Source organism: Cavia porcellus, unplaced genomic scaffold, assembly GCF_034190915.1.
Source record: "Cavia porcellus strain 051 isolate PalLab524CR breed Dunkin Hartley unplaced genomic scaffold, mCavPor4.1 scaffold_8, whole genome shotgun sequence".
Taxonomy (NCBI): domain Eukaryota; kingdom Metazoa; phylum Chordata; class Mammalia; order Rodentia; family Caviidae; genus Cavia; species Cavia porcellus.
Genome location: NW_026947491.1, coordinates 63,454,981 through 63,482,477, shown reverse-complemented (window position 1 = coordinate 63,482,477; position 27,497 = coordinate 63,454,981). Strand labels below are relative to the sequence as shown.

Below are 27,497 nucleotides of genomic sequence, written 5' to 3'. Positions count from 1 at the left end.
TAGATTTTGAAATGTTCCACAATTATAGTCCTCTTCTCTTTAGCTGATCTGACAGTAGTTTTCTTTACCAATTCACTCTCTTTTTCAATGAAGAACTTATTTAACCCATGCAATTATCTTGTAAAAGAAGTCTTTGTCTTTCACACCTTAGAGGTAGAAAGATGTGATACCATTCCTTCCTATCATAAAAGTCACAACTGACACTTGTACTTAAAAAATGACAGTTCAATAGAGAAAAATACAACATACTCATGTAATCAAAACTTTATGAATTTGAAGCTTTCAGAAATGAAGGCCCAAAGATCCAGGAAAAACTGCCTATTTGTATGTTTACATTTTATGAAACACAGACACTCATGTAGAAATGTGATTGGACAAAGGGGTCTGACTTAATTGAGTGAAAGAGGATAGTTCTTGTCCTCTCTGTGTACCCTTCTTCCTCTCAGATGTAGGTCAAAACCCTTGTGGGGAAAGCGCCTCCTGAGCTACTCTCAAACAATGGTGTGTTAGAGAAATTTGATAGCAAACTGCTACACTGAAAAACAGGAAAGGTGAGAGCAATATTTCCATGTTCTACCCTTGGTTTGGAGGGGCAGGGTTCGAGTTCCTATGATTTGCTTTGTAGAAAAGGAATTCTGGTGTCTGTTTCTTTCCTTGAGGAGGAAAAGGAATCAGACAAATGAGGGAAGAGGTCAGAGAGAGACTTTCTTCTGAGACCACATCTGTGGCCTTCCAGTCGCCTGAGTTTAGGGTACTCAGCATACCAAAGCACCACACCATGGGATACTGTTTAGAGCTCCAACACACTCTCCTATTTCATTGATTTATATAATATCTAAGTAAATTACTAGGCCTCAATAATAAGTACAACTGTCATCAAGGAACTTCACTGTAAATACAACTTAGTGAACATAGAGTTCAGCAAGTGATAACAGAAACCCTAGCCTTGTAAGAGCCAAAATGGCCAAGAGCATTCAGTGATCAAAGAGGTTACATAGATTACAGAAGAAAGGAGGGCACTAAATAATGTTGCCTTTCAGTCAGGTTAAGAGTCAGTACAGAAACAGAGGTGGAAAGAAAAATATATAAAAGTGGTGACCCTATCTCACAAAAAGAGAAAGAAAGATAGAAAGATAGATGAAAAAAGAAAGAGAAAAGAAAAAAGTAATACCTGCCACCTCAAAAGGTTGCAGAAAATACTAAGTGATATAATACTAGTGTTTTTAATATTAAGTCACTACATTTATGTTAGTAATATTTAACTGGAGAGCTAGCAATAAATGTAGCTGCAATTTCTTTTTATTTATTTAGAAGCACTTTCTACATGATGATACATGTCTTAAGGTCATAAAGCAAAATCTCTTTGATTTTTGCCTTACAGAATCTAAAAGGAAAATAAAATAGGTGAGTTTCCAAGTAACTAAAGTAGGGAAGACATCTTTATTGTTTAAGCATAAATAGCTTTAACATCAAATACTCAAAAGGAAAAAAAGATTACAAAAATATGACTTTGCATTTTTCACATTGCATTCTACTTTTGTTATAAATAATTGATTACAAAGAATCAATTTGTGCCTACAGTCTTTCCCACTGATGCTCAATAATTCCTTGTTTGCACAAGAAACACAGGATTCTGGGAAAACCTCTTTGTCCTTGAAATTATGGACACTTGGGATTAATAGATAATTTTACTGAAAGCATCAGCCCAGTTAGGAGAAGAATAGTGATGATTTGGGTTATATTTTGCTAGATACCATGCTATTTTGAATTACCTACAATTAGTGTGGCTTCACAATATTATCTGTAAGGCAGCATTTTTGCTTGCATTTTCTGTCTCTTTCATGTCATTGTTAGTGGCATAATAAAGAAGCCCTAAAAAGCTGTTCAGGTAATAATTTGAACATGAACTTGAGCTATTGGAAATGACTAGATTTGCAGCCCTCCCCCACCTCATATTCTGAAGCACCCCCACTTATCTGGTTTCTCTTTTCTTTTTACTTTCTTTAAAAAGGAGGAAAATGTATTCAATGTGTAAAAATAAGCTATTGTATCTCAGAAAGGAGATGGGGTGCTAATTAAGGGTTGTTTGAGTGAATAAGTCACATTGCATTGTCTAGTGGGAGCTGGCTGCCAATTGTTTTTCTGGTAAAAATTTAAGGAAAGCATGTAAGAAGGCCCCAGCAAACCTGGGAGACATCTGAGGAGTGTTTCTATTTATAAAGAGGTACAGGAGTCTGCTCGGAGTAATGGTAAAATTCAGAATGCAGGGCTGTGAGCTTTGCCCTGGCGACTTTTCCCACTGGTTTTTAGAGCCTCCTTCCTGAAGGAGGGTAGTTGTTCAGGTCTCATGGTGGACAATGGGCACATGTGTCAGACGGCAGGATTGCTGAATACCTCTGTCTCTGGCCAAATATTTTTTCAAGACTTTTTATCACTGTCCTGGGACTTATCTGGGAGATACAGGTTTTAAGATACACAATAGCTTAGGTCTTGCAGCAAAATAATTGATGCATCACTGAAACCAGACAAATTGGTTAGTATGATTACCTGTAACAGGGCAGTTTTACATATTTATCAATTAGTGGCTGAAAAGAGAAATAAGTTGCTTTATTTTAAAAATAATTCTTTCCTGAACCCTAGCAGTAAATCAGGTAGACCAAACAGTGAGTCTCATTGCCTCGTGGCCTTGTGTGGGATAGAAATAAAACAGAAGCAGTTTACTTCATTACAAGAAAGATCAAAATATGGGGGATGTAAGTATGTTTTTTATAATGGATTAAAGAAATTTACTCCACTAGGGGAGATGACATTCCTCATGGCAGAAAATATACAGTAGTTGGTATGTAACAGCGTAAAGCCCCATAGATATGTTTCCAACTACAGCTTCCCCTTAGTTCTGTAAGGGTGTGGTTCTTTTGTGGCTTTGTGAATCTATAAGTATAGTATTTATATTTTTAAGGGTGTTCACCTGCCTCTGATATAGCAATGAAGAGCCAAGTGTCCAAGGTCTCAGTGAATCTAATAGAAAGGAACAAGTAAAACAATTCTTTATAAATGTGTGTTTGAGAAAAAAAAAATAAATGTTATTCAAACATTTCTAAAATCATCATTACTTCCCTGGGCACTCAAAATAAAATATTAACTTTCATCCTATACATTTTTAATCTATAATATGTGATGAAGTATTAATAATTATTTTTTAATTATTTAAAACACAATGTAATAAATAACAGATATTTACAACTGAATCTCATTTTATAGTTTTATTTTAATAATGGTGTGTGGATCTAATATTAAAATAAGATGAAGATTCAGTCACTTTGGATTAGCAAAATACTGCTCAGTAGTTTGAAAACATAACAATAAAAATAATAATATGTTTTAAGTGTACTTTGTCCAAAATACTTTCTATGTATTCAGTCATGAGAAAAATGAAGCTAGGGAAGTTAGACATCTTGTTCATGGGTTCACAGCTAATAAGTAGTAGAAGAAAAATTTGGACTCGTTTTCTGAGTCCAAAATCTACTCTTTAACCACCATGCTGTGTTGCACTTGTGTGAAAGCCCTTGAAGGGGATCCATTATAAAAGTATTTGTTAAATATAATTTTGTTGTGCATTTATTTTGTGAGTCACATAGGAAAAAAAAAAAACTACTAGTCCTAAAGAAACACAATACTATAGATGCCTTAATGGTCATTATATCTGCCTTACATTCAAGGGAAACTTTGCTCTAGACACCTAATATATCACAGATCCTTCTCTCAGACACATCAGTTTGCAGTTTGATTTAGATACCTTGCCTCAATCCTTGTCCTTTTATTTCCAGTTGTCACATGATAAACTCTGATATGTAAATTAATTGCGTAATTTACTTTTAAGTAGCTCTTGATTTCTCTGCAGAGTTTTGGGAAATTTTGCCTATTATTTTTGGCATGCAATTAGTAGTGACAAAGTTTGACGAACATATGTAAAATCAATACTTTTTGAACACAACATTATTGAAACATAATTTAAATACCATACAATTCACCTGTTCAAAAGTACAGTTCAATAACTTTAGGACATTTGTAGAATTATAAAAATTGAAATTGAATTTTAAGTAATGAAATAAAAAATCTCTTCAAACACTTAAATGATAAGTGCTTTAAGGCGAACAAAAGTCATTAGTATTAGCTGTGTTCTTTTTTTCTCTTCCTTTAGAAATGTGTGTTGTACTGGCCAGAAAAGAGAGGAATCTATGGGAAAGTTGAAGTTCTGGTCATCAGTGTAAATGAATGTGATAACTATACCATTCGAAACCTCGTCTTAAAGGTAAGATTATGTAGCTATGGTTACCGACAAACTGGAGGCGGTTAGAGGACTACATTTCTACTCTGAAATTATTTATCCTACTAAAAATAACAGACTCAGCTTTAATTAGATCATGAGAAACTTTAATCATTCCTCTGTGCATTTCTTCATTGTCTGCTACTATTAATCTATGGAATAATTAAATTAATGTAAGTAGGCATAAGTGAAGCTCATTTTGTGGGATGTTGGGCTCTTCTAATTTGCATTAATAAAATATCTCTGATTTAACCTTTTTGAAAGCCTTTAACTAAAGGCTTGTGCCAACGACTTTACCATGACTCTTTTTAAATGTCATTTTGATCTAAGCAGATCAAAGGAAGACCTGGAAGCTACGAAAGGGAAAATCTGCACTGGTGGGTGGCTGTGGGAGGCAAGAAAATCCTGAAGTGTTGATGAGCTCGTCAAAGACTTAGAGCTACAGTAATTTATAGGGATTTTCCCCAGGCCAGTTTGTGTCATAGAAATTACCTCATCTAACTCATTCCTCAACAGATGCTGAGGCATGGTGCTCTAGTTTCATTTTTGCTTACAAAGAATAATCATCCTGAAAATGTCAGTTCTGGCTGTAGCCTCACTGCTCAGACAGACTCATCAGAAAGAAGTGAGGCACAGCTGCAGTGATAGTTTTTACTTGAAAGACTGCATAGGAACGCACTTACCAACACCCGTTTTCAACACAGGCCGAGGCCATGCTAGGCCCCCACATGAGCACTGGGTTTTAAGATAATGTGTGTAGGCCATCACTAAAGGTTTTCCAGTCTAGGGATCCCAGGCAGCTCCTTCACTGCTGGGATTGCTTTCCAAGTACCAGAATTCAAGATGCATTTAGAAGTATTTATATTACTAACTACACTGGCCAGTGTTTATAAAATATATCGGTTAATATGTTTATAAGAAACTGTGAAGGAAGTTCATAGAGCAAAAAACAGAATACTGATATAACATTTTAATGGTTATATTTTCACCAATCATTTTACTAATTACGACAAATTGTAAACATATATTTAATTTAGCCTATGGTGCATACATCGTCTATGCTATAGATTCAGACATAGATCTCCACTTCATGGACGCAAGACTTCCAAACTTGGAGGTCAGTGTATTTGCAGTAAAGTTTTCTCCAGGTGAAAGACTATTCTTCAGAAGTCGTCTAGATTTTTTTTCCACCTAGAAATAAATTTCCAGGAAGATGGGAGTTATGGAAGGCATTCAGCATTGTTGTTTTGGATGGCTTTGAGTTCCACAAGTGAGTAAGATATTTGGCGGCTGTTGCTATTTTCAGCAAGGAAGTCACACCCAACATGTGAAGCATTACTGGTACACCTCATGGCCAGATCACAAGACTCCAGACAGTGCTCAACCCCTTCTGCAGCTCATGCTGGATGTAGAAGAAGACAGACTTGCTTCTGAGGGCCGAGGGCCTGTGGTTGTCCACTGCAGGTAAGCATAAACTGATCTTTCTGCCCAAGCAACCATCCATTATTAGTAAAGTCACAGAGCAGGTATAAGTGAGATTTTGCTTCCTAGATGCACTTTGGTTGGTAAACTAAATATTTATTGAAATTAGTTAATTTCTTAATGTTTGAGTCTTAAGATGATGCTTATGGAAATGAATTAACATTTTTAGCAAACAATTATGCAGTGGATAAAATACAACTTTTAAATAACTTGAGTAATCTAACTGGAAATCTAGATTGATTCATTTCCTCTCATCAATTTCATATTCACTGGTTTTTGAAATTATGAAAGACATTTGTTGTTGCAAGGTGGCACCAGAACTTTACTTGAATTGTCTTAATGACACTGATTATGATGTCAAATTTGGTGAAAGCCAATCAACAGTTTACAGGGTTATATGATGAAAAATAGATGAAAACTTATAAGATGAGAACTGGGCAAGAGGCAGTTTACTAAAAGGAAAAAAAAATGCTACTATCAAACCATGGGGAATAAAGCCAGGAGAGCAGGAGTAGCAGATGTTTCTGTTAGTTCTTTCCCTGATGTCCAGGTTAAAGCTCACTTCTCATAACCTCCCAGAACTGACACATTTCCCTTTATTTTCCTTTCAGTGTGACCAAACTAAAGCAAATAGTTCAAGTTACTTATATGACCAACCAAAATAATTTATACTGTTTTGTTTAATTCCTGCCATAAGACTCTTAAGAGAGGTTTAAGGAATGTTCCTAATACATAAAATATGTTATTTTAAATCCTAATGTTTGCCTCCTTTTTTGCAACTTTATGGTTTAGTTAAGAATAAAAGGCATTACATGTGTATTTATTCAAAATGTCACTATTCCATTTCGAGCATTAAGCTTTACTCTAAACTTAGCTTGGAGTTGAGGAAAAACAACCTGGCTGTACTTTAGGGCTGAAAGTGTCACCACCCAAATCATTCTGCATTCAGGATATCTAAACTGAACTAGCCACTTCCCCTATAAAACCAGGTCCCCTTCTGATTGCTATTTCTAAGAACGAGGACTTCTTTTTTCCAGTCACTCAGCAACCAATGTTGACAGTTATCTTTGGCTCTGCTTTCAACTCCAGCCTCAGAATCTAATCAGTCACCAGATTGGTTTTCCCTTCAAAGCTTCTCCTGCAATCACCACTTCCTGTCCAACCACCCTAGTTCAGGCCCTATGACCTCACCCGTGTAGTTTAGAAGTAGTTGGCTGATTGCACACACATCGCCTCCCCTCCCCAACGGCCCCCCATCACTGTGCCCTGCCCTGTGCACTTCTCTGAACGTCGTTCCTAAAACTGTTCTTCACCACATGAGACCTTACTCAAAACAGGTCAATGGCTTCGTATTTCCTAAACAAAATTCTTAATCTTGAATCTGTGGTTAAACTAGATGAATCAGTGAGCTCTTGAAATTATTTAAGCAAATCTGAGAACATAAGCATATGTGAATTTTTTCTGAAGAGGAAGTTCATCATTTTCATCAAATTTTGAAAGGAAAAAAAAATTGAGCCTGCCTTCCATATCAACTTCCAGAGTACATTTCTAATTTTATTTTCCACTGTTCCACTAAAATAACGTTCTCTTCCACCTAATTTAGTATACGCAGTGTCACAAATAAGACATTGTGTTCTGCATTAGTTCTTTCTTCATACTCTTGTCATAAATGTAGTATGAAATAAAATATAAAGAAGTTATAAAAATATACAAAGAATAGTAAAGTTTTTAAATGGATTACAATGAAAAGCATGCTGCTATTAATCCTCCTCAAAATATTCCCTGTCACTTAAAATGTACTTATCGTGTCATTCTTGCCAGTTTCTGAAGCAGCTCTGGAAGTCCTCTTTCATGAGTGTCTTTACAAAATGTGACAAATATATACATACATATATATATATATATATATATATATATATATATTAAATGCTACTTCTAAGTGCCATTCAGTGAAAGGCAATGTCATAAAAACATTATTGTGTGTCCTCATTCATCTTATTCATCAAATCTGGTACCATGTGACTCTGGCTTTTCCCCAGAGTCAAAATGACCATGAAAGGTAAAAGTTTTGGAGCTAATCACAACAACACAACTAAGGCACAAAATAAGACTTCAGAAATTTTAAAGTAGTGTGTAGTAAGTGTGTTTAAAGGGGGGGGCGTTTCTGAGGGGGATTAATAACAATGTGTCTTTTATAAATTTGGTTAATTTAAATACACATGTATTTTTGAGTTACACCTTACAGTTTTCCTCCCATGGTAGCCAAAATATCTGCCATTCATTGTATGTAGTTCAAATGTTATCTTGTCAGTAAAACTAATGCTTTATAGGTGCTTCGGCTGAAAAAGATCCATTTCTTCTGAATCCTCTGTACTCACATTCAACAGGAAACAAGTGGCAAATATGAGAAATGAATACTATTCAAATGCCAAGAGGAGAGCAATTAATTCCAACCATGAGAATTGAATAAAGCTTCTAAATTGGAATAATACTGAACTGGGTCTAAATAAAGATTTTAAAGGGTGATTTGAAAGCACTTGATTGAGAAAATTTTAACAGACAGCAAAGTTAGAAAATAAGATTTTTTGCAGTGATCATGCAAATGGGATTAATAGCATATATGTTGGAAAGAAGACAATAAAACTATGTACATTTTAAAATTAGTTACATTCAGATTTTGCAAGGTCATGAATACCATGGTAAGAAGGTTGAATACTATACTATCACTAATGGGAGCAATCAACAATTTTCTATTAGAAAATTTTATTACTCAGCTCTTCATTACTCTGACCAAAATATGTGCCATAAAAGAGGAAAGGTTTATCGTGGTTGGCTCCATTGTTTTAAGACCTGAGATGAGGCAGAAATATGGTAGGAGAGCATTGTTCAGGAAAGCTGCTCATCTCATGGCAGCCAGGAAGCAGAGACAAGAAAAAATTAGAAAGGAAGCAGGGCAGAAACAAGATACACCCTTCACAGCCCTGCCTCCATGACCTGCTTCCTCCAACTAGACACCGCCTGTTACTAGCCTGCCAGCTGATGACTCACCAATGGGTTAATCCATTAATGCAGCCAATGGTCTCCCCATCCAATCTCCTCTTCTGGAATTTCTTAATCTAATTAAGTTGGCAATCAAAATTAACTGTCACAGGAGTGATATAATGAAGCTCTTATTTTAGAAGGATGAACCTACCAATCATGTGTATCATGACTTAACCCAGAAAAAGCCTGGAGACTTGGAAACTATGATCAGATTACTGCTACTCGTAAAATAGAAAGATATCCACAGAAAGAAAAACATGGATTGTGAAAGCCAGTGCAGATAAAAATGAAAAAAAAATTGGTAACAGATTGGATGTGGGAGGTGAGTGAGGGGGAGATGTTGAAGATAACTCCAAGATTTCTAGGCTTAAAAACTTGTGGCTGACTGGTAATGCCATTGAGGGAAAAGATAATTAATTCCATTTTGGATACACTGAATTTAGATACATCGAGAAAATGCAAAATAGTAACAGCAAGAGTTCCACCTAAGAGAAATTTAGTACAGATTTGAGAAAAATTTACTAAACAGCTAGTGGTTGAAATTGATGGAGGGCAAGGCAAGCTCTTAGGTTGATGTTAGAGACATACTGTCTAAGGCAGATGAATCTGTAAACCCTTTAAAATAGCCCGTTTTTATTCAGTGATCACCTCTTGATAAATGACTTGGAAATATGTGCCTGTAGCCCCACCCTCTCTCCTAAATTGAATCGAATCTCTGGTTATTTCCTGGACTTCTAGAGATCAGCCCCCAGATGACGCATCAGCAGGGCAGCCCCTAGTGCAGAATTTGCCTTTGTCTGGTGGTACCCACTCTCCCTGTCCTCCTGGTTTTCTGTTGTCTGCTTTCCTCACTCTTCAGCAGGGGTGCTTCACATTCACACTTGTGATACGTCTAAATCTTCCCTCTCCTTTTAAGAATCGTTAGAGTACTTTTTCAGTATCCTGAAATACTACCTACCAATCATTTCCAGCCACCCCACTCATCCTACACTTACGACTAAATTATCACACTTAGCACAGGGCTAGGTTTGTAATGAGAGTTTTATTGTTATTACTATTAATTATGATATAAATAATTTATGATGACTCATTAGATTTAAAATGGAGTTTTTATTTTGTGAAACAAAGTTTGTCCTGCAATACTTTATCATAACGAATTGCATCCCTTTGTTAAAAATAAGCTTTATAAATATTTTAATAATCAAACATTAGATACAAAACTATCCACTCATAAGTTGTTTTTAATAAGAGCAAAACGTGACAGCCAAGAAGTGGTTCACTTTTTATTAAAAATCATCTTTTTAAAAGAATGTATCTGTCGTTTCCCACCCATCTTTTGATTCCTTTTGTTTTCCTTTCCCAGTGCAGGGATTGGCAGAACGGGATGTTTTATTGCTACATCCATCGGCTGTCAGCAGTTGAAAGAAGAAGGCGTTGTGGATGCACTGAGCATTGTCTGCCAGCTTCGTGTGGACAGGTCAGTGTCCGGGAGGGTGTGTCCTGGGGCTGCACTTGGGAGCAGTGTTATTTGTCACAACCTGATCTGATCTGCCTGACTTTATAAACATCCAGGGCTCTGAGGTCCTAATTTCTAGATAGATTCCTATAAGATGTTTAACAATATATATAACATTAAAAAGGCATTGAAGAAATTTTAACATCTATCAAAATCTGTTTCCTCTTTCCTCATCCCTAATACAGGTTATTTCTGGTGTCTCACATTCCTGTTCATTTATGTATAACTCACATTCCAATTTGACTTAATTGAATCTTTTGTTTTAGTTAGATCTTTTAAAATGAGGCCTATGTTCCTTAAGTCTATTTTTAATTGCAGTAAAATGCACAAAACAAAACTCTTCACCCTAATCAATTTTAAGTATACAGTTTAGTAGTAAGTACATTCAGATTGTTGTACTAACGATCTTCAGAACTATTTTCATCTTACAAAACTCTGCACCGAGTGGAAAACGCCCCATTCTTTTCTCAGCCCAGCATTTGACAATCATCATTCTATTTTTGTCACCATGAAGTTCACAATTCTAAGTATCTTTTAGAAGCAAGATCATATTGTTCGTGTCTTTTTTACATCTGGCTTATTTCACTCAGCATAATATCTTCAAGTTACATCTATGTTGTACTGTAATATCTGTCAGAGTATCTTTCTTTTCCAAGTCTCAATAATAACCCATTGTATCTATCAACCTCGTTTTGTTTGCTCATCTGTCAGTGGACACTTGGATTGCTTCTACCTTTTAGCTATTGTGAACAATACTACTATGAACATGAATATGCAAATATTTGAGAATCTGCTTTTGATTTTGAGGCATACAGTAGGTGCTCAGAAGTGTTGATACTAGATCATATGGTAATTCTTTTTTTTTTTTTTAACAGCCACACTGTTTTCTCTTCTCCATGGTGTCTGCACCATTTTACACTCTTATCAATAGTTGCATGACACTTTTAATGTCTCCGTAACTTTGTGCAAAATATTTATTTTCTGGTTTTTCTTTTTAAGTACCCATTCTAACAGGCAGAAGGTAGAAATGTCATTTTTATATTTTAATGGCTTGGTCATGTTTATGATAATTTCTGCTTATCTCACAAGCAAAACAAACAAGAATCATCTTTTCTTTGCTCCATGACTGAGCCTCTGTGTATCAGTAGAAATTAGGGATGGAGAAAGGGAGCAGAAATTTCCTGAGAGTGGGCAAAGAGGAAGACAAGCAGCCCTCCTCTGCTCAGCAATGCACTGTGTGTGAGGAAGGAAAAAATGTACTGAAAGATAGAAATATTGGGCTCTTTTTGTTGCTGTTGTTCAAAACCAAATATTTATTATTCACCTCTTGCCCTCAGCATGGCTGTATATGCTGCAAGTACATCTTTAACAAGAGAGTGAGGCTTCCTGTGCTCCTGGAGTTTGCACACTAACAGAGAGACAAATGGTAAAGAAATAACAAAGAAATAACCAAGATGACTTCAGAGAGGAATAAATACCATAACACAATAAAACCAAGAGGGGCATAGGAGTGGAGTTCCCTGCCCTATATATCATTTTTCTGACAATAAGAAAATCAGTTTGCACTATCCGTCACCCTTCTTTTATAATTGTGTTAGTCTTCTGAAATCTTTTTGCCACCCAACCAAAAATGTCCACCCTAAATGAAACAGGGGCCAGTTCCTTCACTCCAGATTTCAGGTCCTATTTTTACCCTGAAGAGGATTTTTAAATCAGGGAGCAATAATCAGCAGCCAGTTAGCCCAGAGTTGCTCCCACATTGATCTTGATCTCTCAAATTTTGTATGTCTGCAAATAGGACCCAAATTTCTGAGGGACTCCAGCCCATACCCCTTTTGTACTATCTAATAACCCAATTGCATGAACACTGCATAAAGTACATGGATCTACACTCAGAATCAAGTTGGCCTCTGACAACACCTGTCCTGATGCTATTTGGAACAACACACAGAGAAAATAGGCCCGACTTGCTCACTGTTTTGGCTCTTGTCCCTGCACATTGTCGCCCTCTCATCACGGCTCTCCTGTCCCTCCTCCCACTCATAGCCTGACCTCCACCTTGGGCTCCACTTCCCAGTACACTCCTCTATCCAGTTCACGAATTGTCCTCTGGTTTTGAATGGAATAACAGACACATTTTTAAACCCTATCACAATGCCTCCTCTATCTGCTTCTTCCTTCCTAAGGCAAATGATCAGAAATTTTGGCCTTGGCCTTCCATTCCCACCGAGATGTTCCCACAGTGTTTGTCTTCTTAGGCTTGATAGGATCTTCAAAACATGTGTTCCTTGCTGATCTGAAGCCGTAGTCTCCCAGTCCCTGGATTTGAATTCCTGCCAATATATGTGGTGAAATCATTCTAACTGACTTATTAATCAAGACCCCTTTCACATGAATTCTTCCTGAGCAGCTGCTTTGGCTGTTTATGAAACAGATCCTCTCCTTAATGTTTGCCTTGAAAGGTTTCTCCTTCACCTTCCTTCCTCTACAAGGCTCAACACAGATTTTCTTTCTCTTGTCTGTTTCTTCAACTGTACCCTCCCTGATGACTATGAAAAGTAAAACAGAAGCCTTTCTTCTTTCCCTCATCTCATCTTGTTTCTTTCTTTCCCTCATCTTTCTGGATTCTTATTCCACTTTGGCTTTCTCCCAACCCACTTTATTTTTAAAATTTCAATTCATAGCTGTCTATTGCCACTGTCCTTCACTCATGCCATTTAAGGAAAAACTAATCTCAGAAATCCAAATGTCTGCTTTTCTTCTCTTAGTACATCTTTCTTCATCTGTTCTTCAAGCCCTGTTCCTACATTTGGATTTTTCTGGCCATCCTCCCCTTCTGCTCTGAATCTCTTCCATACATTATTCAAAGCATAAAGCTTTATCTAGTCATAGATCTCCACCATGGTCTTCAGTTCATATCTCTCATGTAGCTCCCAAAATAAACCCAAGATTAAGAAAAGAGCTACTGCTTGGCCTCATTTTTTAAATGGGAGAATGAAGAATTAAAGATGTCATGTAACTTATCCAAGGTCATAAGCTTAGGAAGTGGTAAGATGAACCTATTTAGAATATAATGCTTCTGATTTCCAACTATAGATATTAGGGGTAAAAGTAAAGAGTTTCTTGCAGTTCTTATTGTAAAACTGATTGACAAAGGTATATCTCTCAGATAATGCTCTGCCAATTAAAAGAATGCAATGGCAACAAAACATCACAATTTTTAAACAATATTTAGTATGAATGAGTGCTGTTCTATGAATAGTTGGATTGAGATTATAGAAGTTTCCTGAGTAATACAATTGGGGCAACATAAGAGAGTTGCGTTATCAAAAAAAAAAGTTACTTTATCTTAAAATACAGTCTACGGAGAGTGTCTGAAGTGTCGGTGAATATTGAAAATTAGAGTTCAATTTTAGCTAGAACAATCACTTCTTTTCAAAGTTCATTTAATCTTGAGATAGGAGGTAAAGGTACAACTCTGTCACCTTGGCTATTCACTCTAAATGAGGTGACTTTCTCTTTCCAGTACAATAGCTAGAGAGGCTGTAACTGTGCACCTTAGAAGTATATTCAGAACTTGTGATGAAGGGGAGTAGAGAAGAGAATCTCACATGACATGCACACGCTGAGGAGGCTCATAGCCAAGGAGACTGGCAGGAGAGCTCTGTGCACAGAAGAGTTCTGGCCTGGCCTACCTCAAGCAAGGTCACATACATAATTTTCAAGGACCAGTGTAAAATGCAAATGGGAATCTTCTTGTTTAAAAGTCATACAGTATTTTCTAGATGGTGACAGCAGAGTATTAATGCCAGTACAAGATCCCTCTCACCACAAGGAAGGAGGTCTGTGTGACTGTACATATCATAAACCTTGAAATTAACCCCATTTAGGGGCATTTATAGCATATTTGTTTAAGAATTCTATGTCATGTGCTACAGATCTCAGAATTTTCTGTTCACAGTGGTGCTCCTAATCAAGTGGTCATTCACTCCTTCAGCAAACATTACCAAGCACCTAGTGCTAAACATATATCAGGCACCTGGGTATAGAACAATGAATTCTCCCAACATACTTCCCCAAACTGTGTCCCTTAAAGCTCAGCTTATGAAAGACCATTTATTGATAGGCTTCAAAGTGCCAAACCTTCTCAAATATTACTCCACAAAAATAAATTCTTGTGGGAAGCCCTGTCATTGGCTGCTACCTTATATCTCCAGGCTGTACCACCTTAACATCTGCAGGCTGCACCACCTTAACTCCCTCTAAGAGTTAAGTTTGGTAGTTAAGCAGCACCTTGCCTACCTAGCTTGTTTGGCCTATTCAGGAATTATGTTAATCAGCCCACCTTATGAACTGACCTATAAAACCTCGGTCTTGACACTGTTGCTAAGTTACTTGCTGATGTCTCAAACCCAAATCCCTCCTCCTCAATACCCTATATATTTGTTACTCCTTCCGTGAATAAATGAGACTTGATTGGACTTCCTCAACTTGTCTCCACTCTTTGTGTCTCTTGTTCCCTTTTCATCTCCACTCCCCCTCTAGGGTCTCCATGGACTTACCCACAGGCCAGGTCAAATTCTCAATTAAATTTGAAATAGAAGCCGAGTATTTTATGACTTAGAACTCTTGTCTACTTGAAGAGCCACAATAAGCATTAATACACTTAAAAAGTCCTCCAGCACAGACATCAATTTAACGTTGTTCAAGCACTCTTCTACATTACTCTGACCATACAAAACTTTTCTCAAGTACCATTTAAGTGGAAGAGAAAGCATTGTAATAAAAACTATAAATTGTTCTTCCAAGAAGTTTGGTGGTGAATGAAGTTGGGGTAGTAATTTCAGCCTGAACCTGGACCATTAAATAAGGGAAAGAGAAGAGGGGATGGCTAATTGAAACATCCAGCTGAGTATAATTAGGAGTACAAAAGATAGGTCCTAATAAGCGCCTACCCTGCAAGCAGGCAGTCGTGAGTTCGATCCCTGGTACCGATAAAAAAAAAAAAGATAGGGCCTATATGTGAGAAGGCTGTTATTTTGTGCTTTGCAGAGTAAATGTGCCCTAGGTCTTTTCCTAACCTTTTCTTTTAACAATGGCCTCCAGTCACCAGTATTACAAGGCTGCTCGCGATGCATCTTCTCTTTACAGTCTGCCCCCATCGCTTACAACTGTGTCCTCTGAGAAATCCTGACATGGCTAATGGCAGAGAAACAGGCAAGGCCGTGATTTGCATTTATGAAATCTGGACTATTTCAGACTATTTCAAGACATTGTCAATGGACAAGTTCAAAATCCTAAGTCACCCCCTGCAAAAGAATTACAATGCATAATAGTTGTTATTCAACAGGACAAATATAGGCCATTTGTACTCAAGTTATAAATTTACATTTTATCAATAAACTCAAGTGATCTAGTTAAGAAATAGTGTGTGACACTTAGTGGACGCTTCCAGTAAGAAAACAATGCAACATCATTTGGTGGAGCTCTCCTTTCTCTGGCAAGACTTTGTTATTATTGGCTGTAGGGAAACTTCTATTAATAGATGTTACAGTTCTCGTGGCAGAGTCATAGGTCTGTGGTTCTGAGCATAGTTTTAGCTAAAATAAGATTTCTTCTTTCTAAGTAGTTCAAATTTGGTGCAAGTCACCCATGGGTGTTGTATTTAGAAGAGTATTAATGAATCATCTCTCATGCCCACAATATTCATTTCTAATCAAAAGATGAAGGGAATAATGCAGTCATTGGAACTGAGCATTGTCTGATGAATAGGTAAGCAGGCAGCCCCAGGGCTGAGGGGTCAGGCATCCTGGACCAAATGACCAGGAACTGCATGCTAAGCCTGGGTCTTAGCCTAATTTTCTGTGTGCCCAGTTGTCTGGCCCCTCCATATGTAGCAAAAAGAGAGAAGAAGCAGAGTAGTTGTGAAGACCCTTTTTGAGGAGAGAAATATTTTTGAAACTTTACCTGATAGTTATATTTTGAATCCCACAATGCTTGTAAATTAATTTTCATTCTATGACTCAAAACAGCATCTGCATATATTTCAAAATGAGTGACACAAACCCTACATATGTGTAGTTATTTGGTCTAATAATAATGTAATTCAAGTAGATATGAGGACTTCTCCAACAAGATTCCATTTCATCCCTGGATTCAGTGATTGAGAAGCGATCAACGTGCTTTCTAACATTCCTTTCAGCAAGTGCTTTCTTTGAGTTTTAAATCTTTACTTCTGTAGAGAATAATAGGATGACAATAATACACACAACATTTGCCTACACCCACCAGGAAAGGAGTGTTCAGGAATATCAAGCAAACCCTTCATTCTTGAAAGAGACTCTAAAATCAAAAAGGGTAAATTATGTATACAAAGCCAAATAACGTATTTTGACTTTTTTTGTCACTCTGAGAGGAACTTCTAATTTTGCTCAAATTAAGCTGGTTAAGTTTTAGATTTATTGGTTTCCCAAAAGACTGTTGTTTTCTGAAGTGAGAAATGTAAATGGGTGAAACATAAAGATGGAAGCTCATATGCTAATACTTTGACAATAGCACTGAACTACTTTCTATATAAACCAGCAAAATTGCTTGTCTTTGGTGATTTTAGTTTAGATTATGTATTATAATGTACACATGTGACACATTCATTATTCATTGACCTTTCTATTGGCCAACATGGTTATGATAAAGGATACTTTGCTTAATCATATGTTCCTATTAACATTTACCATACACACATGTTGACAATTTCCAAAAGATGGGTGGAAAAAAGGATGCGTAATGTCAGCAGTAAACCATAGTATAATCAGTTTTCACTTCTTAGAAAGCCTTTCCATATTTTACTTAAATTTCTTATCTACTTAAGACCATATCTACTTAAAAATTCTAATTGTTATGGAGCTCAAACATCCTGTTTCCACTGTAGTAGCTCCAACCACAAAAGATTCAGAAAGACAATCTATATACACTGAGGTTGCACAATCAAGACAAAAGATCACCTAACACAGAGTATAAAAGATAAACCTTCGAAAAATAATAATGGCTTGCACAAATAAAGCAGTCCATGACATTTAGAAAATTCATCCTGGACAGTATGGAAGAATGACTAAGGAAAAGGCAGTTCATCAGGGAAGAAAGAACAGATTCCACTGCAGGTTGACCAAAGGCAACTTTTCTCACTGTGGTTCTTTAAACTTCATTGATACCTCCACACACTGGATGAACTTGAAAACAGAATTTGAGAAGTGAAACAAAGAATATCTGGTGCCAGGATTTTTTTTTTCTTTTTCTTTTTCTCTCCACCAGAAAGAAAGAAATAATGTAACTAATCCTCCTTTTTGACAAGTAGTGGTGAAATCTGTAACTGTCTTTGCACATCTTCACCTTGGAAGCTTTAAATTGAATGACATGTAAAGTCCTGACTTTTGCCTTTTCAGACAACTGTTTTTTTGTTTTTGTTTTGGTACCGGGATCAAACTTATGACCTCATGCTTGCCAGGCAGGCACATATGCCGCTGAGCTACATCCCTGATCCTCAGACAACATTTTTAAAAATACCTACAGGGTGTGTCATATTGTTGTCTGAATGTTTCAGTTAGTCACTTTAGCGCAATGATTTTCGTTGCTTATTTCCTTATCTATAACAATTTTAAAGAAGGGATATATTTACCATTAACTTCTTAGGCTGATATATGCCACCTGAATAGTCTGTTTCCAAAATCCAATTAAAATAATTTCAACACTGAATTCTCTACTTGTTGCTATAGTTTTATCCGTGTAGCCTTACACTTAATCCTTATGTTTCTGCATTGCCAACCAAACACAAAGATACTCTTAATTAGTGAATTCAGCCCTTTGGTTCACTTATTTTAATGATGTTTAGAGATAAAGCCCTAGAAACTGACACATTGTCTTGGCCTTACGGTTGCTCAGAGCATAATAAGAGCTCTGTAAAAAGCGGTTATGCAATTGATTCTTCGAGGGGGTTTCCAGGACGTTTTCCTTTCTCGGAGCTAGGAGTTAATTGAGGTTAAGCTGAGTATTCACAAAATGGTCAGTTTTCAAGAAGAACAAGTGAAACTCAAAGTATGCTAGAGCTGTTGCTGAATTACTGTATTATCTGATCTGGACTGACTATTATGTTCTACAATATGTTAGGACACACCTATTCAGAGAAATGTTCACAATCCTGGTCAGAGTCAGTCACATTTATGTTAAAGTTCTTTTTTCTTATGACATCTGTGTAAAGACCTGAGAAAACACGGGATGGACCAGCTAAGATGTGCCTTACAGCTGGATCTGCATATTAGAGCAGACTTAGCCTCCCTTGACAGACGCCCAAGCTGTCAGAGTGTTACCCGTGAGGCACATTAACATTCACACCTTTTGTTCTAAATTTACTGTACCAAACTTTACCAAAAGAATTCCAGATTTGAAAATAATAAAACGCAAAGGAGCATGAATTCCATTGTTAGCCCAGAAGTGAGTCACCAGTGCAGAATTTCTTCTGTCTGCTGATTAGACCGGATACGGGCTGGGCAGCCCAGCAGGAAGGGCTGCTGCTCTCTGTGTGTGTGAGTTAACAGTCACAAAAGGTCACGATTTTAACTTGTTAGAAACCAAATCTCTCTCCTGGGCCTCTGGAGAGGTGTTTTTTTTTTTTTTTTTTTTTTTTTTCCAATACACTCTCCCACTAGCAGAGTGGAAAAAACTTCATTTTCCCCTTTTTAACTTGTGTTTACCCCCAGCTGAGAGAGCTACGTGCTTCCCTGCATGGAAACTGATTTGAGGACTTGGTAAAGCTAATGCAATATAAAATATCTGACATTTCTACAAGAGCAGCATATATGAATCATTTCTGTTGTGATCGTATATAGTGTTCATATTCCATGGCCTCGGAGAAATCCTACCCACAGACAACACTCCTTTTGTAGTAAAGGAAACTACTTTTTTCCAAGGCATGGGATGAGCCATAATTAAGGTGAACAAAAAATTTAGCATCTGAACCAAGGCACTTCTGAGAGTGAAAGGTGGCCTTAATAATAGTCACATCAAAATAACAGCAGTAAATCATGACTGTTCCAAGAGCCCCCAGAGTGTATGATCAGTCCAGGTAAAGTTAACTGAGCACCTACCAGAAGTTTAAGAAAAAGAATAGCAAGTATCTATTTACTCCTTAATAAAGGGCAAGCACTGTGCTAAGCATTTTGTGAATTACTTTATTTAAACTTTGAAACCTTATTAGGTAAATACTACTTGTGAGGCCACTGAATAATGGAAAATGTTTGGCAGAAAAATCTTCCACAGAGAATCAATATAGAAGACCAATAAAAGTGCAACTGCCCTGGTGAGAGCTGAGGTTAGTAGTTTAGTCCTGAGCACCTAACCTCTTCATCTGCCCTGTGAAGGCCTGGAGACCCCTGAGGAGCCTGGGTTCCTGGGGATTCTCAGAACACCCAAGGGCCAACCCTTGATCTGCTGTCACTGATTTGATCCTCACAACACAAGATGCCATTTGTCATCGTCATTTTATAAATAAGGAAACCCAAGCTGGGAGGAACTAAATGATTTGTCTAAAATCACAGTTAGTAGATTTGAAAACAAGGATTATACCTGAGCCTGCCGGATTTCAAGCCCATTACTTTACACTCCATCAACTGCCTCCTTTACAGTTCTCTTCCAGACTAGTGAATATTGTGGAGGATCCAGAAACATTAAGGAGTGTAGTTTTGGGCAAGGAAGATGAGGGTATAGACTGTATGAGAAAACCTGAGATCTATTTTATCCATGTGTATTATTATTATTATTTGGCAGTGAGAATCAAACTCAGGACCTTGCACTTGCCAGGCAGGCACTGTGCCACTGAGCTATATCCCTGGTATCTCCATGTGTATTATTAAGAAAGTCTATTGAATGTCTTCTGCTTATTGTGTTCACAAGTATGTGTTACTTATATAATGTAAGTAATATAGCCAGACATGTTGGTGCACGTTTGTAATCCCAGCACTCAGGAGGCTGAGGCAGGAGGATCCTTGAGAGTTCAATACAGTCTGGGCTACAAAGGGAGCTCAAGGCCAGCCTAAACTGCATAGTGAGACCCTGTCTCAAAAATACAAAAAAAAAATTAAAGTAATACAGAAGCATAATAGTCATAGTTTAGTATTCATCCAGGCTTTTTAATGTATTGGTAAAAATTATTTACAAAAATTATGAATGCAACTGAATATAGCATACTTTTTTCTCACAAAATAAAATATCCTGAAGATCATCCCATTCATATAAATGAACTATGATCATCCTTTAAAATGATAATGAAGTAACCCACCAAACTACATCTTAAGTGAGGTAAAAATTAACGTGGTTAACTAGTCATTTTTAAAATGTTTGGATTTTCCATCTAGACTATCCTGACTTGAGCAATCTTATATTCTATGCCAGGCTGGTTCTTAGTTTTGCATGATTTTCAGAAGTCTCACACTAGAACATCTTGGCCAGCTTTGTTTGAACAGATAGTACCAAAGAGCAACAATAACAAGGATAGCTAATATTTGTGAAATGTATAAGGGCTTGTCTGCATGCTAAACACTTTGAATGGATCCTATTTATTTCTCACAAAACTTCTAGAAGAAGAATACTGTTATTTTATCACTGTTTATGAGACATGAAAACTGAGAACTGTAAGGATTATGTAGTAAGGTAAAGCAGTGGTAGAGATAGGATTCACTTTGACAATAATATTTGAGGTTTGGTTCTTCTTTGTTCTGTTTTTACCTAACATACTTTGTTCTCTCCGGTGATGAATTTGACATCTTATATTTCCAACTTTTTCAAATCCAACCACTTTCATAATTAACTAGGAATCCTTGGCCATTTTTATTTTAAGTTTCCTATTTTTTTTATTAATTCCTATTCAGTAGTAGTTACTGTGGCTTAAGGTGTTACATTTCCTTAGAAATCGATTTGTACCTAAGAAGGATTTTCCAAGTAGGGACCAAGCTTTAATATAACATGTTTGGCAATACTGGTTATTTCAGGCATTCTGTTTAATGACAACCCAACCACTATGGACCACATAGTCTACTCCACTCTGAAATATCATGTTGTCACCTCAGAAACCTTTTAAAAACTTAACCTTCATTAAGTTTAAGCTATAACCTACTATAAGTAAAAGACTTATTGTAATGCCTGCCTTTTAAATGACAGTCAAATGATTCCTTTTAAAGAAATACAAACAGCATCATTCCTTCTAAAATTCCAGACCAGCCTGCATTAGGAAGTTTGTTTCAATGATACAGATTTAGATTTCAGCGAGTCCATAGAGTCCTCTCTGACCCAGAGGTACCCGAGAGCAAATCAGAGCTAAACTGGACAGGGTGATTTGCTATAAAAGTCTCTTGAAAGTTCCATCTAGCTTCATTTATTTCATAAAGATGCTTTGCATATAGGTACTGTTCTAGTTTTCTGGGTTTTTCTTATCAGGGCCACGCCATAAAAAGTCTGTGCCTGCTTGATAACAGAGTAATATCTTAACGGTAATCCTAAGTTTTAAATTCTTACAAAAAGGTGACAAAACATTTTATATGCTATATTCTATATACTATATATGAAATGGGAAGAATACTGAGTATTTTCCAAGATGGTTGTCATAAGTTTCTGAATTTGAACCAGACTCAGTGAATGTATACTGGAATAAAATTTTTAGTTCAAAGTTGATCCATTTCCACATGACATGAAAATAGCATATCTGCGATAACCATGCAGCAAGCAATCTTCTTGACCTCGGAATATTAAGTGCTTTTCACTGTTACAAATATGAAAAGATTGTGAAATAATTGTTGCCTTAACTTAAAGCATCTACACTTTAATTGGAACAATTTAGAATTTATTAGGCAGTATATAGCATAATATTAAATTATTTACATAATAAAGACCCTCTCTGACTCCTGTATTTTTCTATTTTTTGTGTAAAATACTTAGATAAAATGTAAGGCATCCTTGCTACCTGGAAATGAAGACTGTATTGACTGATAAAAATAATGATTCAGGACACAAGAAATTTGTGCTGAGAAAAAGAATTAACAAGTTTAAATTAACAGGAATAAATAGAAAATCCTCCATTTATTTTCTTTTTTTTTTTTTTAATCGGTACCGAGGATCGAACTCACGACTGCTTGCTTGCAAGGCAGGCGCTTATGCCGTTGAGCTAAACCTCCAGCCCCCTCCATTTATTTTCAAAAATTTAATAGCAGAAGTAGAGTGTGGGAGAAATCTGCAATATTCACATTCAAAGAAATCTTGCTGACTAACCTAAATTTTCAAACAATACCCTAAAACACTTACGGTGCACCAGGCGTGTTGGCAGGGTGGCTCTTACTACTTGGTGCACCTGCGAATGCAAATTCACCCATCTGGAAGGTGTAGCTCAAGGGAGAAGATGTGCTCCCAGGTTGAAGCACATCAGCAGTAGGCACAACACTCAAAGGAGATCATATTTGATAAAATAGCCTATGGAAGAAGGAGACGGGATTGGTGAGTGATGGGAAAACCAGGCGGGACAGACATATTGAGTAACCACAGGATGTTTAGTCTAGAGAAAAAAGATTATGGGACTTTGATGGTTGTTTTCCAGCATTTGGAGAGCTATTGTGTGACTCTAAGGGAAGCCTCAAGGCTCTTTTGGGTTATTTCAGTGAGTGAAAGTTGGAGAAGTGCAGGTTCAGTCTGGTATCTTCAGAAGTTTTTCCGCCAATCTCAAAGAGTCTGTCTCTAAAAGAACTGAGGGCCATGAGCATTCCAGCAAAGACTGACTGATCTTTATCGTAGATCCAGCTTCCTTCTGGAAAAACCTATAGAGTTGGTCAGTAATTGGGATGAATGCTCTTTGAGGATCCCTCTGATGCTTCTTTCATTTGTGTTTTTCAAATGAAGTGCTAAATAATAGAACTTTCCATATTCTTTCCTGAAGCCTTCAGACTATTAGAATTTTGCTAACTACAAATGGGTATGTTTTGCCATATTCTTCTCTTCACTGGCTGAAATAACCTTGACTCAGTTAACAGAGTATCACAGCAAATCTGTTCTGATCATTCAAACACACTGCTGACCCACCTTGGGTAAAATGTTTATTAAAACAAGCCTGTGACTCCATTCATGCACCATAGGCCCTGTAAATACTGCACTGACCAGAATACATAAGAGAGGGAAAATTTTGTCTCAGTGAGAGGTGAATGGTGGAAGAAAGTTCACAGTGCAGAGCCCAAAGGATGGAGCACTTGCAAGGTTCCACATACAGCCCACGGCTCAAGGCAAGTCTTACAGTCCCCTGAGCCATGCAAATGCCAGAGGAAGGGAGGTACCCCTCAGCTCCTTGGAGCTGCCCTAATATTTACTGTGGCTGCATCTCCCAAGCTGCATCTTCCATACACCTGCTGTTTTCAGATGTGACCAGCTGTCACAGTACAGCCAAAAAAAGAAAAAGTTGGCATATCCTCAGCTGGCCATTCTTATGTAAACGTTTTATTAAGGAACATTTGGTCAACAAAATACACAACAAATTCTAGGGGAAAGGACTGCTGAGATTTTTCTGTCATTAAATTTGTGTCACTGAAAACTAAATTTACCTCCTTGTTTCTTGACAAATACATCATGAGCGCATCATGTTTAATCTGCCTGTGGAATCATTGTTTAGTTTACTAGGTTGAAATCTTACTCCTCTAATATTATACATTACATATATATATATATTGTTGACAAGTAAACACAGATACAAGCTCATTTTTAGTTATTGTAATTAACCAGAAATCATATGTCAGGCAATGTATCTTATTTTAAATTGAAAAGTTTAAGTGATTTGAAAATTATCTTGAATGGTACTAGGAAAATCTGGCAAAATATAGAATTAAGCTAAAATGAAATTAGTTGTATGATCACAGAGTTAGAGACTTTTATAATACTAGAAGTAGTTACTAAAAATAAATATTATTATTCAGTGAGCTGTAAATATAAATATGATTTATTTTAATATCTGATAATTTTGTCAAACTAAAGAACCATAATTGAAGCATTGTTTTGTTTTGTTTTGTTTTGTTTTTTCCCCAAGAAGGCTGCTGCCTTCCAATAATCTGCTGACAAAGTGAATGCTGAGCAGTTATGGAGACAGTGATGACAAAGCTCTGGCTTTCCCCTATTACTCATTTAAGGACCCATTCATTATAGGGATTCCTAAAATGTGATTATTTCCCTATGTGACATACTCAAATAAGTCCATGATAAACTCTCTTTTTACTTCAAAAAAGGACATTTCACAACTGAGTTTTATTTGCTTAACCTACTTCAATCAATTTTGATTCAACTGGTATAAACCATTTTCACGAAAGATGAGTGATAAGTGCCTATGAAGTAATACTAGCACTCCAGCTAACCTGAATTTGTTTAACCTATATAACAACTTTTTAAAGGAAGTTCTGTTACTATCCTGCTTTAACAGAGGAGGAAACTGAGTTTTAAGAATTCGTGCAAGATGACACAAATAGGAGCGGCCAGAGGAGGAATTTGAATTCAGATAGCCTACTGATTCTAAAGTCTATGTATTTAACTGTATCACCACACTGTAATGATACCTTTAAAATTAATCACATTCCTTGCATATCAGCCACTGGGTAAAGCCATAGGTATAGATAGATAGATAGATAGATAGACAGATAGAGAAGTATTGCTTAGTGATGAGGATGCTTTCTGAGAAATGCATAGTTAGGCAGTTTTGTTATGCAAACAACACTAAATACATTACACAAAATATGGATAGCCAAGCCTACTATATAATGATACATATGGTGAGGTCCATTGGTCCTAGGGCCATGATGAACAAATTCACATTACAACAAATCAAGTCACACTACAACAAATCAAGCACAAGAGAAAATGTTGCAAACAAGAGACGAAGATATGTAGGGCAACTGCTAGAATAATACAGTACCCCAGTGCACAAATTTTTTAGTGTACATAGGAGTACACACTAAAATAACCAAAAATGAGAACACAATAAATATGTTGCCCAGTCTCAAGGTCCTTTAAGATTATCTTTATGTATTGTGTAGAATACACAGTTGTATGTGCTATACTTTCCCATGACTGGTAGCACAGTGGGTTTGTTCACACTAGGATTTCCACAAAAAAGAGTAATACATCATGTTATGATGTTTTTAATACAGCATGTGGTTGTATTATCACATTAATTTCACGGGCTGGGACACTTGGATATAGGTAAGAGGAAGGACAATGGAATCGTTATTCTGTATGTCTTGGCATAACATGCTAGCTTGAATGTACTCATAGTCTCTTGGTTGTGAGACTGTAGAATGATAATAAATGTTCTTTTATGATGTCTTCCTTGCAGGGGTGGAATGGTTCAAACCAGTGAGCAGTATGAATTTGTGCACCATGCTCTATGCCTCTACGAGAGCAGGCTTACAGCAGAAATTGTCCAGTGATTCGCTGAAGATTTACCAGATCATCAGTTTCTTGGGGTGATTAATCAAATTACTCCTTTGAGGCTTCTTAAAGGAGCTTCCTACCAGAAAGGAAAGATGAGCTCTGAAGCCAACCTGTGGCATGGACTGTGGAAGGCTTGGCAACACATGCAAGACTGCCAGTCCTTTGTGTATAACAATGCACTTGTAAGCATCCCCCGAATCACTTTGAAGGTCCTATGCTGATGAGGTGTGATAGATTTCTCACACAGCCTGAAATGGATTTCCTTTGTCTGTACTGACTACCTGCCACCGAGAATGTCTGTGTGTAATGTTCAGTGATAACTGTCATCAGGTGATGACTGGATGAGCTGCTGAAGAAATCATTCTTGTGTGTTTAGATGCTTTAATGTTTGCAGAGTCTGTCTTGTGAACAGCTGTTCACCTGTTCCTGTGTTAAATGCAATTACCTGTCTCAGTTAACAGAACCTTGCTGCTAACATTGCAAGTGACTGATAATGGATTTTTAATGAATAAGTTTTTGTTTTGGAAAACAATCAAAGCAGTAACTATTTTATATGGAAATATGTCTTGATAATATTATCTATTACATGTGTATTTACAGTACCTCCTGTCAATCAATTACAGAGCACAATGATTGTCAACGGATGTATATGTATTTATTCTCTTATTAAGCATAGAGGTAGCTCCTGCTCTGGAACTCTATCCACTATATTTCTACATTGTGACTTGTTTTACTTTAAAAGGGAAAAACAAATTTGTAGCAACTGTGAAGAATCACAAATTTTAAATACTTGTCTCTCTTTTACTAAGAAGGGATTTTTGAATATGTTATCTACCTGGAATCCCTTTCCCATGAAAAGGCTGATACCTTTGGGGTTGATACAACCTGGTTCTTTATAAGGACACTGTTTCAGATGTCCTTATATTTCCGAAAGGTTTAATCCTCAAGAGGTAAAATTAAAATAACTACACTCAGCAAACATCTAGATGTTCTGCTCAAATATGAATTTTTAATGCAACAATGTTGACTTTGTTTCATACTGCCAATAAACTACTCTTAATACTAAATATTGAGTAAAGTCTATTCTTTTCCTTTTCTGCTTGGAGACAGACTTTTATCTGTTTGGGGGAGCATGAAGTAGGGAGTGCGATGGGTTTAATTTTAGTTTCTGCAGCTGCCCAATGGTGATGACTCTTAGTGTGTAATATTATCATTACTTGAGAGACAATGATCTAAAGCTGCCATCATTATGTGGTTTTCCTCATAGACTCCCATCATGTCATTATACAAATGGTACATGTTTATATCTATATCACTTGTCATGGACCCTCATAAATTACCTGGTTTGCATATATTCAGCAGAATCACATCACTTGACAAGATGTAATGTTACAGGAGCATTCAATTATCTAACATTACAATTCTTCCCTGTTGAGGTTACAAAATCACGGGCCAAAGAGATGGTAGGTGACAACTTAAGAAGGTTTATTCTGTTCCTGGAGGCTAGATCTATATTTTTTTAAAAGAGAGAGGTAATCATAATCCCTTCTTTCTAAGGAAACAGACAAAAGGACACTGGTGTAAAACTTCCCCCAAACAATTCAATTGGAGGAAGTGCTCGTCACTGACTTTTCC

At 36.8% G+C, this 27,497-nt stretch overlaps 1 protein-coding gene across 2 annotated transcripts in view; it reads left to right on the top strand.

Moving 5' to 3' along the window:
* Positions 1 to 26,929, top strand: part of Ptprr (protein tyrosine phosphatase receptor type R) — a 276,029-nt gene extending 249,100 nt beyond the window's left edge. For both annotated transcript variants that reach the window (XM_013159524.3, XM_063255140.1), the window contains 4 exons: positions 4,202 to 4,312; positions 5,634 to 5,791; positions 10,215 to 10,328; positions 25,765 to 26,929. In XM_013159524.3, the coding sequence (XP_013014978.3) occupies positions 4,202 to 4,312; positions 5,634 to 5,791; positions 10,215 to 10,328; positions 25,765 to 25,858 (477 nt within the window). In that variant the 3' untranslated portion in view covers positions 25,859 to 26,929. The remainder of the gene's footprint in view (positions 1 to 4,201; positions 4,313 to 5,633; positions 5,792 to 10,214; positions 10,329 to 25,764) is intronic.
* Positions 26,930 to 27,497: the final 568 nt, after the last annotated feature.